General features: G+C 38.0%; 1 protein-coding gene across 1 annotated transcript in view; it reads left to right on the top strand.

Annotated features, from left to right (window-relative positions):
• Positions 1 to 5,580: 5,580 nt before the first annotated feature.
• Positions 5,581 to 20,303, top strand: part of OTOGL (otogelin like) — a 97,197-nt gene continuing 82,474 nt past the window's right edge. Inside the window, exons 1-10 of the mRNA XM_062016903.1 lie at positions 5,581 to 5,659; positions 6,624 to 6,663; positions 8,443 to 8,632; positions 9,980 to 10,040; positions 11,635 to 11,730; positions 12,366 to 12,520; positions 15,688 to 15,809; positions 17,021 to 17,215; positions 17,919 to 17,926; positions 19,717 to 19,847. Coding sequence (XP_061872887.1) covers positions 5,581 to 5,659; positions 6,624 to 6,663; positions 8,443 to 8,632; positions 9,980 to 10,040; positions 11,635 to 11,730; positions 12,366 to 12,520; positions 15,688 to 15,809; positions 17,021 to 17,215; positions 17,919 to 17,926; positions 19,717 to 19,847 — 1,077 coding nt within the window. The remainder of the gene's footprint in view (positions 5,660 to 6,623; positions 6,664 to 8,442; positions 8,633 to 9,979; positions 10,041 to 11,634; positions 11,731 to 12,365; positions 12,521 to 15,687; positions 15,810 to 17,020; positions 17,216 to 17,918; positions 17,927 to 19,716; positions 19,848 to 20,303) is intronic.

Below are 20,303 nucleotides of genomic sequence, written 5' to 3'. Positions count from 1 at the left end.
GTTTTGTGTTTCTAAGTTGTGTATTTCTGCGTGGATAAATAGATTTTTGGTTTTTTCCCTTGTGTATTAAGACTCATATGCAAATTGATTGATATTTAAAGTAGAATCAGAGGATTGTTGGCAGTTCTCTTTTATCGCTTCGTAGTAAGCCAGCCTAGATAGGGTCTTGGCAATAAGGAAAAGCGTTCTCCTGTTCAGACATGTGTGGTTATCAGAACATACAGAGAGCTTGTATCTTGCGTTTTTTGTGGGTATGTGAAATAGTACAGTTCCTGCAGATTCCAATCTTTGCCTTTCTGGTAAATCTAGACAAAGGTGGACCTTTTCTGTTACCTGGATGGCTTCTCTTCATGGTGTTCTGAACCAAGATGAGTAGTCTGTGCTCTTCCCCTGTGGAAACATCTGTCTCAGCCAGGTTATAGACAGTCCATAATGTGTCCAATGATGTTGGGCTCCTAACATGGGTATTGTGTATTGGATGACCTGCTTTGGTATGCTGCCCTAGTGTTATGCAGCATGTTAAGCACATCTCTGCCCTGCACTTTAGCACTGGCAGTTCATCTTGCAAAGGACTTGGGTTTTCCTTACAATTTCACCTGAAACACCACACAGAGTGATGTTCCAGGTTACAAGGCAAGATAGCATTGTCAAAACCCAAGTGTGGGGGGCAGGAGAGGGAGGTTTATTGAACTCTTGCCATACCAGATAATATGGAGACAGTTTTCTGGTTTAGTGTATCTAAATGTAGGAAATGTTTTTTTCAGAAATAATATTTTGTAAGTGTAAAACATAAATGAGTTTGTTTTACAAAGAAGATTGGGGCCTAGATGACTTGTATGTAATTGCATGTTCACGCAATACAAGCACAAGGATATGTAGGTCTGGGTAACAACATTAAATGATGTAATAAGAAACATCCCCTTGGGAGCCAGACAGTTGCTTATGGCACGAGCTAGGGAAGGCAAGTTGAAGACCTTAGTGTGAGAAGCCTGGAGCCGAAAATATGACAGAAATATTAGAAAATATATCTGGGGGGCCTGTGTATCAAACACAAAGAAATGTCGGGGAAGTTCCAGTTTCTTGTCCATTGAAACCCTGAAGATTTTTGTTCTGGAAGTCCTCTCCCAGGGACAAAGAAGAGTAAAGTTCTGAGTAAGACAGGATGTGCAAGCAAAGGCCATTGTAAAGGCTAATTCTGTCCCTTGGAAGTGTTGCAAGAAATTGAGTGAGGCTTCTGAATAAGCTGACCCGAGCGGCGTGAGCACAGCCACGGGCTCTTGTTTCTCATGTTTGAAAATCAGTTTGGACAGGAATTGGAAGAGTTGTGAGAGACTGAGCAAGTGAGAGCCTGACTTCTGCTGTGCTGCTCTCTGCACGCAGGATTTTCATGTCTTTTATGCCAATAGTGAAGTTGCTATAGGAGCACCTTGGTAGTCGAGACTTTTGTTCAGCTTTCTTTTAATGTGCTACTACTCTCAGTAGTTTAATGGTCATTTCAGTGTACTTGCTTGGTCAACGTAAAGTTAAAACAACTTCCTTTGTGAGCAGGATTGGGGAACTGGAAAGAACAGTATAATTTTGCTCTTTTGCTCTAGTTTAGGAAAATAGGTGCTTGTGGCTTTTTAGAAATGTTAATGTTTGTTATGACTTTTTTTTTTTTTCTGTAGAAAGGCATTTAAGGCATCTTCACTGAAGTGTAGTTATTCAAGAGTTAAACCATGTAACTTTAACAAGTTCCTTCTGAGAAGGAATTCTCCATCCATCTCCCATTTTAGTTGTCATTGTCTGCCCCAACGTACTGCTTTTGCATGATCTGAACAGAACGCTTAGTCAAAGCGCTCATGCTCTCACTGAAGCAGAGGGCGCTCTTCTGCATCACCAATTTACATACCAGGATTTTTTGTTTTGAACCAGGTGAATGAGATACTGGGTTCCAGATGGTGCCTCTTTAGCAGGACACTTTCTGTGCCTTCAGATCATTTCTCATCCAGCGAGGTCTTTAGAGTTTCTACCTTGTAATCAGGTTGCTAAAAAATTAGTCTAGTTCTTAGGCTACTGAAAGCTGTGTTGTTCTGCCTCCTAGCCTGGCTTTCTGTGGAAAAGATGCTATGCAGGGCTAACTTCAACTTGAATTGAATTCCTAAAAGTTTTGCAAAAACTGGCATCTTGATAGATGTTAACTAGCTTCATCTGAGGAAAAATAAGCCTTTTAGTTGTTTAGAGTGTGTGAAAAGCAATGGCTCACTCGCTCCTTAGGAAGTGTGTACTGGCCTGCCAGTTGGCACATATGTACTCTCTGCTGTGGCTTGTCCAAAAGAGGCAGGGGAAAAAGAGGACACAAAGTTACTGTGGTGTGAAACTCAGAGAGGCAGGAGGAGATGCAGTATCTGATGCCAGTAACCTTAGGGGTGGATTTCACAGTTATGGGGAAACCTCATGTATCAGCTTTTCTGCCCACAGAACAGCTTGCAATAACTGGGGGATTTTGTTTTGTTGCTCTTTTATGGAAAGGCTGAAAATAAAACTCACATTGCTACTAATATATCCAGAGATAATATCTGCATGTAATTTCTTCAAACAAAAGGCTCTTAGCATAATAAAAATGCTTTCTGAACTGAACTCTGATCCTATAAAAATAGCCCATTAATCCCGTGGAGTGATGTCATCCCCACAGACTTGCTTTCAAAATGAGAAATGTTCATGGAACCAGGCTGGTGTCTGTATGGGTGGCTGAAGATTTTTATTCTAAATGGTTACTTACTTTTCACCCACTAGAGGGCTTAACGTCACTGAGGAAGCATGAAGTTTGAAGGAGTAAGGAGAAAACGTGTGCATAAAAATGTTTCATTTCCTGATATCCTGGTGCTGCAGGGATGTCAATCAAGCTCTTGTCAACGAGCATCTGCTCTGGCCAGAGACACACTTCCACAGAGAAATAGTAACCATTTGGTCTTCAAGCCTCTAGCGAGGCTCTTGAGCAGCTGTGGAGGTGTTTCTTGGAAAGCAAGTGCCTCTGACTTCATATAGACCAGCTCTTTCCTTAGTTTCACTTATGCAAATCCTTAGGAACGTCAGGTGTGCACATCAAAATGTGACCTCACTTGAATTCTTCATTGAAAACATCAGTTCAATGAAGGCTGGAGTGTGAGCTCTAAAAAGTATCATGTTTTGTTAATGTTGACAGTGGATCCAGTTCCAAACCAGGGCAAGTTTGTACCCATGGCTCTGAAGGTGGTAATTTTCTCACTTGTTGTTTACAATCCTGATTAAATCCTCTCAAATGTTACATTGAGAGTAAACAAATTTTGACTGTAATACACAAAAATATCAACATTAAAATGTTTGTTTTAAAAGAAAAATCTGTAACTTAAAAATGTCCACAATAGCATTTTTAAGTATATACCAGTGTGTTCTATCTCATGTTTGTTTTCTTACAAATATGAGTATTTTCTAATGCCTTTTTTATGTTCAAATTTTTCAGAACTTAGTCTGTGAGTATTCTACTACTTGTGTAGATAATGTGTATCATTGCCTTGATAGAATTTGATCTAATTTTTAAAATCTCTTTCTTAATATAGTCCTCTGAGTTACAGTTCTATGTACTTGGTTGAATAATTCTTTTCCTTATTAGCCAATATACTTCATGGGTCTGAGACCATGCAGTTTCCTTCCCTGCCTTGAGCAGGGATATGCAGACTTAATGAAGCCTACTGCTCTCTTATAAAGTCCCTTTGCAGCTGATGAGGCGTGGCCTACTTTTAAATGTTAGAAGTTAAACAACTGTGAAATACTAACATGCACCAAATACGGCCTCAGCTTTGTTTTAGAAAAATTGTAGAAAAAACCCCAAAGCAGGTTATTTTAACCAGATTTTAACCAGCGCCCTCTGCTTGAAAGGAAGATAACACAGAGACTGGTAATAGAATTTGGAAGCTCTAATGCTTGGGTTCATCTCAGCATGAGAGCAAGCTAAGGCGTCATCCTCTAAAGAGTAGGTTCATGAGAGGCTGAAATGTTGAGTAGCTTCAGGCACGTCCTATGAGATAGGTGCCCACATAATAGTTCACAGTCTGTGAGTATGATTACCTCAGTGTATTAATTTGGATCAGGAACTTACTTCTTTTGATTCTGTCTGCAGTCTGGAGTAGTTTTGGACTACATGGAGCAGATAAAATTAAGCTGGGAGATGAAGTCCAGCTGTAGATGAGCAGCTGGTCCACAGGACCAGCCCATAGCTATTAAGAAGTAAAACCAAAGCAAAAAGCCCTCTTGAGTTGTGAATTATGAGAATGTCAGCTTCTCATCCAACAGGAATAAAATTAATTCTTAAATACTCCAACTACAGTATGGGGCTATATGAGTTTGCAATAACTTTCATTGGGCTGACAGTGATCATGCAAGAGCACTGTTGGCTGCTGTGTTGACACCGGCTTTTGTCTTTTGTGAAGAAGTTGACTGTTTTCCTTTGCATTCTCTTCTAGACCACTTGGGAAGCAGGGAAGAGAAAGGGCTAGAGGTCATGAAGGGGGAACTTTTTACCTGAGAGAGGCCATCAATTTCTACATTTTATTATGGCCTAAACCCACTTTCTGTAGTATGCTGAAAGGGTCTCACAAGGCACATCTTAGAAAGACTGTAGCGTTAGGCAAATATAGCCTTTGTAAAACAGTAGTAGCAGTGTTAATTAGCATTATATGGGTCTTAAAAATTATGCTTTTTTTTTTTTTAATGATTCTGTTAATGTCAGGGTAAAGCAGGTAAAATTTTTCTATTTCTAAATATGATCATCTTTAATTTTGGTGAAATGACATTTTAATGAAAATCAGAATTAAACCCTATTGGCCTTGTTGACTTTTTCTCCTTTTTGCTAATATGAAATTTTCATAATATGTTTTATTAAAAATGAAGTGTAGTTATCCTTTGGGAAGTTTCCTTTTGTGATATAAGCAAACTATATGCAAAAATGTATCTAAACCATTCTTTAATATCCACATCTATTATTTAATGAAAGTTCCTGTCTCTCCTTTTAGAACAGATAAGGAACATTATTATGTTACTCTTCAAAACCATCTGGTTATAATTAATACAGTAGCATCATTGCAGGGTCTTGCAAAAACACTTCACTGTAACAAGCAGTAAAGGGCAGCACTCAGCACAAGCCTCAAAGCGCACAAAGGTGTGTGACGACTGAAGGGACACTCAAACCATCATGACATGGCAACGTTTCTATGTCATTGTCTGCTGTGTTATAAAGGGCCGATTCAATTCAACAAAGGAGTAATACTCGCAGGTCTAGTGAAAGTGTAACTAATACAGACTCTTCTGAGGAGTTACCATGCATTACTAATGAGAGCCATGCAGCCGGAAAGTTGTGTGCAACGCTTGGAAAGCTCCTGAATCTGGATGTAGCTACCAAGCTTGATGTCTCTTTCTTTTCCTTTTCTGCATTGTGTTATTTTAAATAATGCATCCAACTACCTAACTTTTAAAAGATTTAAAGACGCTGTAGAAATACATAGTACTAAGATGCCATCGTAGTCAGAGCCATTAATTTGGATAAATTTCCTAAGTTATACTGAAATGAACATTGTGGGAAAGCTCAGTTTGATGATACCATGGAGTATATTTTTGCTTCATTCACTGCTGTCCTCTTTGCAAGGTAAGAACTTTATTCCATTTTTCTGGTAATACTAATTAAAAAGTGTTTTTTCTAAATATTTTAATATTACAGCTCCTTTTTCTGTCATAAACCATTTTTTTTAACTCTTTCTGGAACTTTGTTTTTATAAACACAGGTTAAAAACCTATATATCAATGCTCTCACAGCTGTAGAAACCAAAACATAGCTTTTTTTTTTGATAAAGATACATTTTTATCTCTGAATTGGTTACTAAATAATTATTTTCGAATGAAATCTTAATTTTTTTACTTTCTTGACATTGTGACCAGATAAGTAAGCATCTAATGATTTTCAATTGAGTATGATTTTATTTGAATAGATGGCATCTGACAGTTTGTTGAAGCATCTTTAGAATGCTACAGTAAAGAACTACTCTTCTGGCCATAAAAATGATCCTATTTTCTATGTAGTGCATATGAATCCATAAATAATTTCCTTGCAGCAATTATTAAGATTTGTAAGGCAACATGAGAAAGAGAGTTTGGTGTTTGTTACTTTTTTGAGGTTTTTTAAACCTTAGATTCTAGAGCATTTAAAATTATTTCTAAACAGTGTTTTACAAGTAACTTTCAGAAAGTTATTATAGGTAACCACCTTAAAAGTTTGATTCTGGAAAGCCCTGAATACCTCTTGTATTCTATCTGTTTTGTTCTGAGCGTTGGAAGAACCATGAACTCTTTGATTTTTATCTCGGTAGCATGTACCAGAACTGAGACCATACAGGTGATGAGTATTTCAGAGAATCAAACTCTTAGGAAGGAAAGCATATAGTGCCATATGCCTTGGAAACAGAAAAAGTTTGTATAAAGATGCTCTGGAAAATTTAGTTTCCTTAAATAACAAAAATCAATAGCATTGTTTTAAACTTGGCAAACTGTTGTTTGCCAAATGCAGAGTGAGGTTGTAGAAAAAAGATTTAACGTCATGACTTTTTAATCTACAGGATCTTATTGCAAGCTTTCTCTTTTGAGAAGAACTTCAAGGTAAGTTATTATTCCCTATTTCTCAGATATTACAAACAGAAAAAGAATGAATACATGTGACAGTGCAAGTTACAAAGTAAAATATAGCCTTCAATTTGGCATGTAAAATGTCATGTACATGTACGTTAGACGTAAAACATGCTTGCAGAATATTTACAACTCTTTTCAAAGAATTTACATAGAGGGCATGGGTCCTCTGTTTGAAAAATGTACATCCTTATGAAAAATGACATTTCTATGGTCTTGAGACAGCTTAGAAGAATAATGGAATGAAACCAGGATGAGATCATGATTTCATGACTGGAAAAATACATTAAATGAGTATACTTCTACAGTTTTAGTTGCATAATAAAATCCTAGCTGCTATTTGAAGCACTGAAAAGTAAGTGCTATACAGCCATAAAATAAACATTTTCAATACAAGTTTTCATGTAGGAGCTGAAATCCAAACAAAACCCAAACTAGGGAATGTTCCTGATCCCATTAAATTAAATGGGAACTATGCCATCAAGTTCAATGGAAGTATCCAGTTGGATGTAGCTTCAGATGTCTAATGACCTCTAATACATCTAGCAAACACACATGCACATCATGGACTGTTGATAAAACTAAGTATGTTTTATAGTTTGATGCCCCTGTTTCTAAACTTAATTGCACATTCAAGTCAGCTACAAGTGGAGAATCACCTCTTGCTATTAAAAGTACCATCACAGTATACAGAATTAACACTTGAGGAAACTCGCAGCCACCCATGTGCAGCATCAAGTAAATATGAAGCTGCTCTACAATATTCTATCCTGTCACGTAAGCCTATTTTGCTTATTTACGTCTCCCCTGCAAGCCCCAGGTACTTCCCTGTCCAAGCAGAGATGGGAGTACTGCCCAATTCTGTAAAATGAGACCAAGACAAGAAAAAATTTTTTGTAAAAAAAATCACCTTTTTAAATGTTAACCCAAGAAAGACTTCTTTGATAAAGTGATGGTAATCAGAGAGAAACACTTCTCTCTGGGGAGTTGCTTATTCAGGTTGCTTCAAGGACCTTTGATTATACAAGATCCCTTTTGTTTTCTTCCAGAAATGGGTTTAATGCAACTCGACAGAAAAGAGATCTCGTAACAGCCGAGGTAGGTTATACCTCCAAAAGCGGGAGGGAAGGGAAACACTCCCCCCTTTTCTGCTCCAGGCCTTTGCCTTCCTTACAAAGGCGCCTTTGTGAGGAGAAGGATCATGGTAACAGGAGGACAGTGAGGAGGAGCAACTATTCCCTACCTGCTCACCCCCTGCCTGAGCCCATGGCCTTAGGCCTCCATTTACTCTCAGAAAAGTGCCTGGTGGGTGACCCACCCTGAGTCAACTGACGCACACCATGGGAAATACAAATGCGATGCCTCTGTCTTTTATGAGGGTGGACAGAAAGCCCTGGAAAGCTGTCAGTGTTTGATGACAGAGGCACAATGGCAGTGCCATGACAAGGCTCCCTTCTGCATGTGGTATGGTGGCAGCTCCAGCCCAGTCCTGGTTCCCATCACTTGGCCTATAGCTGTCTCAATGTTGCATCATGGCAAAGTTGTGCTGAAATTAATAAATGAGGGAATCTCACTCCCCTGCTGGTACATGTCCCAGTCTACAGTGCCCATGCAAGAGTTATAACCCCATTTGATGGAGGCAGGTGGGTGGGAGGCCCAAGGGGGTTCCTCGTCATGGCCTTGCAGGAGCCTACAGCTGAACCACAGATGGCTTTCTCCGAATCCTTTTGAAATCTATATGTTTCCTGATAGGTGTAGAAAAGAGGTAGTTGGTGTGAAATGTTGCACTGAGGTGAATCAGGACTCTGAGGGAAATGGGCCCTCGGGACTGATGGTGTCCCAGGAGGGCCTTCAGCAGGAACCTGCTGTCACAGCAAGGCCACTCAACCTTCCCAATATAACGCAGAAGAGCAAAGTCACTTTCCCAAGGGCGATGGCTAGGGTAACTATCAGAGGAAATTGAAATGGGTCTTCTTGTTGAGGTGAGGGAAAGAACCCTCTCCAGCTAGTATCAGGCCATGGGGACCAGGAATAGTTTTGGAGCAGAGGCTTTCCAGGTGGTGATTTGGTGAAGTCCAATTCAGGTTGATTTTATACAGACTGTGATAGTTGGATACATCTCACAAAGTATTTCTATTTAGAAAAAGGAAGTTTTTATGTCATTATATGAGGCAGTGTTGAGACTATAACCTGTTCCTTGCACAGTGTCATTCACTTTGAGATCCATTAGTTCAGACTCCAGACATGGAGAATGACTGGCTGCAGGAGCGAAGAAAATAATTAGCTTAAAAGGGAAGACTTAAATAATTTGTTTTGCTTAGTCATGCAGCTGACGGTTGGCATGTAAGTCTCTGGAGAGCACAGAACGGCTAACTGTTTTCTCATAGAACATCAGAGAGGGGCTAAATAAAAACCTCAGGGGAAAAGAGCTATTAAAGCAAAAGGGTCAAGCTATTATAAAACAAAAGAATTTAAACTGATCATGAATAAATGTAAGAAGGAAATGTTTAACTACCCAACACTTCACCCTGGTAAACTTTCTAAACAGAATAGTGGGGGCAAAAACCCCAGAATACTTTCAGCCTGAAATGGGATCAGTTCTTGGAAGGGACAATGTGACGTGACAAACTTCAGTAGCAGAGTGCTGGGTCAGATCCAAGATTTCTTTATGATTTGATGCTCCCTGGTTCCTAAGCAAGACAGGAAGCAGAATAGGTAGATCCACTTCCTCTTTTGTTTGGGATGACCCAAAATGCAATTCAGAAAGATCTCAAGGAAGATGTGAAATTCATTGCAGCTGGACTGGCCCACAGTATGATGATGAGAGTGCAGCACATAACATGGGTTAGAGAACAGGATGAAATACAGGGATATCTCATCTTTGAGCCCTCCAACTCTTGGTGTTGACTGAAGGGTAAAAGGCAGAAGTGCTTTCCACTCCCTTAGTCTTCCCTTCAAATGTTAATGCAAAACTTCCCAGGTGGAGCCCAGCTGGTTTCTTGACACTGGAGGGCATGGAGAGGAGGCCAGTGATTATCCCACAGTGCAGCTGTGTCCTCCCCATCCTTCAAAAGCTGTGCTCCTTCTCACCACAGTGCTGATTTCTGCAGTCACTGCCTTCCCCACTGACGTAGGCTGCTGATCTCTCTTGCTGTGCCATATGCTGTCCAAGCTGCAGATACATTTCTGTATTAAAAGTCCCAGCCCAATATCAGGCTGCAAGGCCTCAGGTTAGTATCAGCAAATTTGAAAAGCACAAATACCCCGATTTTGCTTTTACATTTGACAGATTCAAGCTGCCTTCCCTCAGCCACACCTTCATGGGGCCTTGACGCGGAGTCCAGCAGGAGGTCAGTAGCTAGTTTCTCGTTTGCATGAGGAGAGATGGTCCTGAAAATGCTGTCTTCCTACTAGCTATCCTATGTCACTGTGGGTTGTGGAATCCCTCTTCATTATATCTCCCTGAAAACCATACTGTGTCTCATTTTCTTGTTTTTTCCTCTCTAAATCATGGAAAATTCTCATTAAAATTGTACTTTCAAAATAATGATTTACAACCAAATCTAAACAGCTAAGACATTCCTTTGTGGGTTTTTTTAGGTTTAGTTCAGTTGCAATTTTTTTTTTCTTCCACTTTTCTGGCTATGACAAAGAATCTAAGTATGTCTGAGAGGCATGTAACTGATTTTGTGAAGGGACAGGGGTGCTCAGGCAGCTGCTCCTGGAGAGTTTTAAACATTATACAAAGACATAAAGCAAGTCCAAGTTACAAGATTTGTTTTGCAGAAAATATCATTGTATGCAACTGAACCAGTGTCCTCCTTGGACCATATGTGTAGGTGCTTTCTTTTAAGTTTTTCCATTTAAATTAATGTACGTAATTTTACAGCTCACAATTCTAACAACAAAGAAGTTTTCCACATCAGTGTGATTCTAAACCCACTATTTTCTGCTTTGTTCATATTTTCAGAGTATCTGTGCATATTTGGAAACCAATTATTAAGTAGAAAATATTCAAAACTAATCATTGAGAGGAGCTTTCACAATGAAGGCTCAAGTTCTTAATCACTGGTAACTTCTGTGTGTGCTTTACTGCAAAGGTCCCATTTTTTTCCCATTTAACACCACTAGCAGCTTTACTATGGCTTCAGTGGGAGTGGAAGGGCCTGTTTATTTCATTTACATCCTGCTTTTTGCAATGCTTTTTTTAGTCTCCATCATCAAGATTTTGAGTGTTTATATCTATACTTTCAAGCCTTCCTCAAGAGCTATCTGCCAAACCTGATGAAATTTTGCTGTGGGACTTTCTTCTCCAGTTTTTGGGAACTATGATTTAGAGCCATCTCAGCGAATGATAAATGACAGCTTCCAAACAGACTATAAAACCTTTTAATGAAGCTGCTTCCCATGGAATCTTAAGTCTCTGACTCCAGTCACTTCTTAAGCAGAAATAACTTTTTAACTGATTTTACTTAGCATGAGGGAAAGGTTATTTATAACTCTGTAAATTATGTATTCTCAACTGTTCATAAACTGAATGTACTCTTTGCTGTAATGCACAGCAGGGAGGAGCAGAACATATGTATAAATTGTGATGAATTTAGTCAATTAGAATAATCTGTGTCCTGTGTATTTCAAGGTCAACAGGACTGGGATTTGGTTTTTACATGGGAACTTGACCTTTTGTTTGCTGGGAGGAGGTTGACCTTTTGCTCCTTTGTTAGTTTACAAGTCTCAAACTGAACAAGAGAGAAACTTGCTTCTCTTTTAACCAAGGAACACAAAAGATAAAATTAAGTAAATGTTGAAACCTGGACATTGTTGTTGGTTAATTTTCTTAGCTAATATATGTGCTTACAATTTGACAATGGACAGATCTAATGTGGGTCTCATCCTGTTTGCAAATCACCCTATCTGCTAAAAGGCTGCTATGCTTGCTTACAGTTTCATGTCAAGAGTGCCTTAATGGAGCAGCTTGCACAGAGGCAGGTGGCTGTGACTGTCAGTTATTTCAGGCTCAAGGAAGCAGGTGCCAAATTGGTAAGTTTTGGGTCAAAAGAGTCAAGTTTCAGCTTCAAGTGAGATTTAAGGTGCAGGTTTTTAAAACAATGTTGTTAACAGCAAATTTGTGATTCCTCTGTAGTAGGACTGTCTGTCGTTTCACAACTAGTTAAGGAGATTAAAAGGATAATTCTTAGGGATATATAGAGAGAAACATGAGGGACATTCACTTTCTAGTAAATCAGTAGCTAGCCAGCCTTTTTATGGTTAGCTTAACAACCAAAAAGTTACTCCATTTTTCTAACAATCAAGGACTTGTTTGTAATAAAATTACCAGCTATTTGAATGCACTGGTTTCTGGAATCCACTGTGTCCAGGGATCAACAAATATTGAGTTCCAGGATCTGCAGTAGATCTAAATCCCTTCCCTCTACTTATAGTTAAAATGTCTTCACTGAAGCAAATTAAAACTTATGATGATTGGACATGACTAAAACTGAAGCCTAAAGATTAAAAAAAAAGTATTGACTTTCTTTGTGGAGGAAGAAATTAGGTTATCTTTTGTTCTTGCTACATGTTTCCTTTATAAGTTCTTATTTCCTCTTGGAAATGCCTGTGACATCTGTCAGTTTTTGATAACTGTGCTGCTTGTAAACTCAGTGTGTTTTCTCCAGTACCTAACACTGGTAAGGACCGAGGTGGGATTTGCAAATCTTGGGGACAGTATCATTTTGAAACATTTGATGGCATCTACTACTACTTCCCAGGAAATTGCTCCTATATTTTTGCAAAAGATTGCAGTACTCCAGAACCCCAGTTCACTGTTTGGGTAAGTATATGAGCAGATGCTAGAAACAACATACTGAGTATTCCTGTATTACAGGACTTTTTTTTCATCATAAGTAAAGTAGAGAGACAATAAATGGATCGAGCTGTTGCATTGCTTACTTAAATATAAAACTATGCTGCTGGAAAATGTCTAAGCCTATGTGCAGTAACTCAAAACACTGATGAAATGATAATCCACAGAGCCAGTATATTAAAAATAGTATTTCTTACTCCCACTATCCTAAAAAGGATCTTTGATGTCTCCTTTCTGGGAGAAAAAGTGAGTCTTAAAGCAGACCTTGGAAAATTTAATGAACTTTAGCTGTCAGACTGTAAAAAAAAAAAATTACTTGCTGAGTAAAGTGCAAACAGCTATCACCTACCTGATAGCTGGATATCCAAATGTACTAAGCCTCGATTCACAGCCATCGGCAGGCCAAGGGGAGCTGTCTCCATGGCCCATGGAAAACTCTACTGCCTCTGGGGATTTGCATTCTAATTTTGGATCACCTCTACGTCATGCAGAGAAGATTAACAGCTCAAAAGCCTTTATCTTGACCTAAGTATGGAAGGCACTGTTTTTACTTAGTTTCCTCAAATTGCTGAGTATCCATAGTTAATGACTTTGGGTCAGGGAGAGTTCAAACCTGTACCCACTCTGCCCTATTTATCAGGCTGTTGATTACTGTGGGGAGAGGATACAAGCTCATTATGTTACTTTTTAAGCAATGGTTGGAATTTGGTGCTGAATGGGCAGAGGAGAAAGTACAAGAGGGGTTCTAATTCTGGGCCCTGTTAATGACAGTGCTCACAAGGGCAAGAGCACACCTAGATGCTGATTTCTGCTCCAAGGCCCAGTTTTCATTACAAATACATCACCTCCTCTTCCCCCAGTTAATAGCATGTAGTAAAGATATATCTGCTATTAAAACTACCATTTCTTTTCACTCAGGATACAGACAGATCTGTTACATCTGCCTCCATGATTTCATTTTAATTCTTTAGATCATGGGCAGATATGATCTTTTAGGATTTTTCAGAAAATGCTGTAGCAAAGCCCAAGATTATATCAAAATCTAGAATCAATATTTCCAGTTGCTCTGGAAAAAGAGAAACTACCTTTCAATTGCTGGAACAAATGTAATGTTTTGCTAAAAAATGAGAATGTTTGCTCAGAAAAGTCCTGAGTAATGTTGAATCACTACAGTCATTACAGGCTGGCCAATGGAGAGCTAAGAACCTTGACAAATCCTCAGATTATGGTCCTTCTGGCTTTAATAATCCAGCTCTCCAGAGGAAAAGAAAACACAAGAATTATTTTGATCTTCCTTGATTGTATTTCTGTCTTGGACTAGGTTTACATAGAAACCATCTGTCAATAATAGCAACATTTATGATGTCTGTAATTATGATTATCTTTATAAGCATAAAAACTCTAATACTTTTCCTGGTTTGGTTTATTTCACTCCAAGAAACATTAACTGATTTTTACTTCCAGTGTTGTCAGTTTAGGAAGATTAATTCAAGTATGTGTTAGCATTGTATGTGCTTACCAGCAGATTTTTTTCTACCAAAAATAGCTCTAATTATTTTACAGCCTCCATTACTACACTGGCAAAATGTTTCCCAATTTTAATCTATTTAACTTCACAGCACTCTCTAGTAAACTGGTAATAAAACTCCCACTCCTCTCAGAGAACAATTATGCACACAGTCATAGGAGTCAGATTTGAGCTAACTATTCCCTGACTTCAGTTTAATTTACGTAACAATAGGTAACTAAGATTCCCAATACATTCCCCTGTCTCTCCAGTGATGTCTAAAATCAGCTCACAGGCTTTTGGAGCACCATAGTCTAGGGCATCCAACAGGTTTGGTTGGCTCATCCCTGCTGAGATTAATGAAAGCTGTCGAATTTTACTTAAGCTGTTGGAGTAGGTATGTGGTTAAAGCTCAATTAGACTATGTAATTATGTAAACATAATTCAAAACTGTGTATTAGTTAAATAGTTAGGACATATGCACAGAAAGTTGGAGACTTATATCCAAATCATTCATCAGAGTAAATCTGAACCCACAACTTTTCAAGTCTTGAGAGCACACCTCAGCCTACAAAAGCTATGGAGTCTCTGTGGACAAGGACCTTCCTGCAAGAGTCATGCTCTGCCATGCTGAAGGCTGGTAATGCAAAGTCTGAGTTGAAGGGTAGCCTCCTTTTTGCCAGCCTGTCGAAAGGAAGAGCTCTGGCCTATCATGCCTGTTCCAAGATATAATGATATTGAGGGTTTGTTTAATGTGAGATCTCCTTCACTGCCATTAAACTGTAGACATGCTCAGATGGGAGTTGTATGGTTTTTATTTCTGGAAGCAGGCATCTGAGATCTGTTTAATACCTCTCTCTAGTAGTAAGAAGTCATGGAAGTCACACATTGCCAATATCTTAGACATGTAGTTTTGCAAATCTCTCTCTGGTTGACCAAAACTTACATTTCCTTTGCTATGTTCAAACTAGAGATGCTGATGTGTGATTCAAACAAATACCCCAGATCACTATGCACCATATGTGTAATGGGGAGAGGCAGACTTCAGAAAAGCCTGCCTTTCTCCATTAGCAGGCCTCAAAAGCCAGTGCAAAATGGATTTTAATAGACCTATGGGAATCCTCCAAAATCTCAACAAAACCTGTTCAGGAAGGTTCAGGAAGGCATATTGTAGTTCAGCTGGTGCCAGGTTTAACCAGCATGGAGTATTGTCCTGAGGTATTGGCTTCTGGTCCTATCTTAGACCTCTAGAAACAGAGCAATAAGAATGTTTACTCAGAGCAAATAACAAACTACTACACTGACAGTTATAATCTAGCTCATTACATATCTCTGAAGTTCATCTACATAAAATATGTGTTTGATTCAGTATTTAAACCACTGTCTTGTGATGCTTTGTGCTATTAATCAGTTCTATTTCTCAGCAGTATTGGGGAGTGTAAACTTTTAGTTTTGCATATCTTTGTAATGGTGTTTTTTTAAACATTCTAAGTATTTATATGCAGAGCTCTTTCAGTGTTCAGTGCATAGAAATGCAAAATATCATAAATAGTTTTAGGAAAAATTACATTAAATTATTGAGAACTATTGAATTATTGTAATTATGTGTCTATTTTTCCACTCTAAGGTTCATAACAGCCCTCACTGTTACGGTTCAGTATATACTTGTCAGAGGTCCATCAGCTTATTTTTTTCAAATCAAGAAGAAATAATTATTTCAAGACATGAAGTGAGAAAAGATGGAATCAGGTAAGATGTCTAATGATGGGTTTTAACATTTTATTGCTCAGAGGTAGTGTGGAGTTTGTGAAATTCATAATTTTTACATCAGTCACAAAAAATAAATGGATATATGCCTTTATTGATCCCTTGCTGGTCTGTACCGGGACTGATGTGATACTTGAGTGTGGATAGCAGACAGTCCCTGCTTGAAATTTGTGTCCAACTTCTCAGTTGTAACCTAATGATTACCCATCCCTACTTTATATAGACAAAGTCTTCACCAAACAGTTCTAGCTAATCCTTGGTACATCCTGATACCATTCTGAACAAGACAGTCATTATTTATTCTTGTAATCTACACTTAATGTAAGACATAATTGTCTTCTAGACAAGTCAAAATTGGTTAAACCAAAGATCTTAAGATCTTTTGCCATTTTAGGGCAAAAACCCCACAAAACGTCTTTGAGGTACGTCAAGCCCCCAAATTTACTAGTTTCAGGGTTTTTTGAGTAAGTAAAAGATGAGTGCAAGGCTGTCATAAATGTATTTTACTGGTTGATAAATTACAGACAATTTCAAAGAGTTATCTTCTTGCCATTCCCGTTGATGTAGTGCTATAGCCTTTAGCACCTGAGACTGATAGCTACAGAGATACCTTTCATCACAACAGCAGCATCTTTGGAAGATTAGGATTAGATGTATACTGCAACATTATTGGCCAGTACTCTTTGACCAAAGGAGGAAGATATACAGTAATTTGGTCACAGAATCACAGAATCTCAGGGGCTGTAAGGCACCTTGAAATATCATCTAGTCCAACCCCCCTGCCAGAGCAGGACCATCTAGAGCAAGTAATACAGAAACTCCAGGTGTGTTTTGAATATCAGTAGTATTTACTGTAAGTTCCTCCAGTTGCAGATGCCCAACTCAGCGATGAGCCCATGCCCTCATGCAACGCAGCATGCTCATGGAGTCATGTATTCCTCAAAGTGCCCATGCTGGGCTTTCAAAATGAAGATTCATTATTATTTCAGGCTTATAATTAGTACAACTGATAGATATGTGCAGCAGAAAAGCATTTATTTTTGATGGTCCATATAGAGAAGTAAACAGAAGAAAAGATAATAAAACGATGATGAAGAATTGAATGGAAGTAACTGTATACACCTGAGAAAAAGAGCTTAGCACCAACCTCACCTCATCTAAGATCTTTGAAGCAGATTGGTTTTTTTTTCCAGATTAACATTGCCTCAAACAATTGGAAATGCTTTCCTTGAGAGACTGGCTGACTATATTCTGGTGAAGACTACCTTTGGTTTTTCACTTGCTTGGGATGGATACTCTGGTATTTATATCAAGCTGACAGAAGATCATAAGGGAAAACCTTGTGGTCTCTGTGGAAATTTTAATGGCAACAAATATGATGACCTGATGTTGCAAAATAGTAAGTAAATAGCTTAGAAATGCACCCTTACCTTGTGTGAATGGCTTTTATGCTCATTTTAAATACAGTGCTGTAGAGTCCTATTCCAGTTATCTCAATAGAAAGCAGAATATCTGCTCTACTCTTCCTCATTGTTAAAGATGATAAGGGAAAAAGTCCTAGCATAAGAAAGTATTTATATATATGTTTAAGCCATTTTTGCTCAGCAAAGCACTTGGAGTATGTTTATCTTATCTTATGAAAGTGCCTTCAAATAATTAATAAATAAACAAATGCTTGTGGTTTTCTCTATGTTTAGAAATGGAGGGAGAAGGAGAGAAGGACCAAAACATCAATATTTGGAAAAAACCCCACATTTATATGAACATCATAAAAATGATAGTTGAAATATGTGAATTTCAAAGCTGTTGCCAGAGAGGTCCTTGTATCTCTGTTGGTATGGTGTATTATAGGCCTCCCTGTAGGATGAGGAGTTGCCCAGTGCTGTGTCTGAGGCAGAAGTGACTTGCTAAGCTGGTAGAATATTCTATTTTCTCTGTAGAGAATACAGGAACTTTCATCCTACTTGCAACTAATGTGAAAAAAAATAAAAGAAGCAGCTTGAGAATATGAGGAATATTTTTATAAGTTTCTGATAAAAACTATGAGATCAGTAAGTTCCAGTTTCTTGCATTAACTTCTGCACATCAGAGTATAGTCTGTTTAGTAACTGGTTAATATCTGTAATAATGGAGAAAAATGGAGCGTGGAGGAGACAGTGAATTTACACAATCTCTAAAAATGTGTAATATCACTATCTTTAAATGTATATCAGTTGTAAAAATGTACAGCTCTTAGCTTTCTTCATTGCCAAAGCTACATGTTTTTTTTCACAATCATAATTTCTTCTAACATTTTTTTCATCAGAAATTACATTATTATTGTGGTGTGCAATGAAGAATGCTCTGAATCCTTTTAACTTTGAACCAGTTGTATAATATGCAAATGCAAAGGATGAAGTTCTATTATCTCCACAGGAATAGATTGCTAATTCCAATTACTTCTCAGCTGCGACATTTTTCCACTTCCAAATCTTGTAAATAATTTTGGATGATGATATATCGCCCCAGCTGAACTACTTCCACCGGTAGTGCAAGGGAAGGTCTTACTTATTCTGACTCTTTCAGAGTGTGAATGCTCTCTGTTTGCAATGCTCCTAATAAATAAGTTGTGAGGCATGTACTACTCCATTTCAAAGCACAGTTTAAAAACAAACCCCTTTTCTGTTTCCTTATCTTCACCTGTAATGATATCTTCACACTGCTTTAGTATACAAGGCTGTGTATGTGTACAGAACTGTTTCAAGGAAAGTGATTTTATTTTGTGGCAATCTTTTGAAGACTTAGACTTTTCTTTTTGAGCCATATTGAAATAGAAATTAAACATTCGCAATGTTTTTGCAGAAGCAGAGTTATGCCAACAAGTTTACCTTGAGATCAAAACTCAGCTTTTTATGTTTGGAAAGATTTTTTTCTGTGGTACAAGTATTCTGTCAAAGAGGGAGAAATGTTTTAAGTCTCCCTGACTCTTAAGTAAAATATGGTTAGGATATTATCTTTGTTTATTTGTGGAGCCTCAAGTACACAGATTTGATTAGAGTGCTTTGGGACTGTCTGTGTTGCAGAGTGTCAAACTTTTGTACATCTTGTGCTAGAAGAAGTTAGATTAAGTTTTTGGTAGTACAGCTCTGAAAGAAAGTGTAGCAGATTTCAATTCCCTATCTCCTAACCATGCATAGATAGATACACGTAACTGTAGCATAGATACATAGAGTTACTGTAAGGTTCTTTAAGGTGGAGGCAATATATCTTTTAAGACATATTTAAGAATATAAAGCAAATTTAATATTTCGTTCCTACTGCAAAAATATGGATTTTTTTTCAGTCTGTTTCTTTACTGCCAACCTTCTTGTATGTTCTTGTATCTTCCTCAGCCTGTTGCCATGACATCCAGTCATGCATCTCTTTCATTAATTCTCTCACGCTCATGCTGTGAGGAAAGCTGGGCATGTGGTGGTGTGTTTGTTGTAAGGCTTTTCTGCAGCAAGGGAAAAAGAGGGAGATAATAGTATAACTGACCTTTATGAAACATGATGAAAGCCTTAAAGCGTTTTTAACAAATTTATTTTTTCTTAAGTATTTAATGCATTACTCTTGTCTTTGTTTGTATATTTGTTATGAAATAGTCAATGACAGCACTTAAAAAAAACAACCAATGCCTTGTCCTATATTGTTTTGAACTTCTCACTTAAATTAAGGGTAATCTACTACCTGCAATTAAAAAAAGAAAAACATCATTTTTCTACACCACCAGTAGTCTGAAGACATCTGTAACTTGAGGTAATGAAGACATTGAAAAACTATCAGAAATTTCTAAGCTGTGTTTTGTGTTTGTCTTGACAATTCCTTGTTTGTTTTTTTTCCTGGATCTTCTTCCAATGTTTTCATGCAGTGGGTGAATATACAGAAGACATTGCTGAATTTGCAAATAGTTGGTCTGTGCAAACCTCAGATGATGTAGCTTGTGTTCCTACTGTCTCAGATTTTTCCAGTCCTTGCTTAGCTGATGCAGAATCCACTGAGGTAAATTAATCTAATTATATATATATTCTTAGTCTTCACTACCTAGTGATGGTACAAGATTCCAGCAATATACACCATGTTGAACAAAAGCCTTAAATGTATTGAGACTTTGAGAAAGACAGGATTCAGATCAGGACTGTTGCTAGGAAATGTCTGAAGATCTTCAGATATTTAAACAAAAAGTACAAAGGCTCAGAAAAAATGTACCAAGTGGCACATGTCTGGTGGCAGAGCTCTTCATTGCTGCATTAAACTTGGACTGAGATTCTAGCCCTGGCATCTTACACCTCATTATTTTGGAAATTGACAAGTAATGCAGAAGTAAAATGCTCAGCTCCTACATTAACACAAAATGTCTTTGTTTTTGGTTGTTGTTTTTGTCATTTCACACTCTTTCATCCAAACTGGTTTGGAAGCAGGATGCAATCAAGCCAGTCGAGGCAAACAGGACAAATT

This window comes from Colius striatus, chromosome 1 (assembly GCF_028858725.1).
Source record: "Colius striatus isolate bColStr4 chromosome 1, bColStr4.1.hap1, whole genome shotgun sequence".
Lineage (NCBI taxonomy): Eukaryota > Metazoa > Chordata > Aves > Coliiformes > Coliidae > Colius > Colius striatus.
This window is presented reverse-complemented; position numbering and strand designations above follow the sequence as displayed.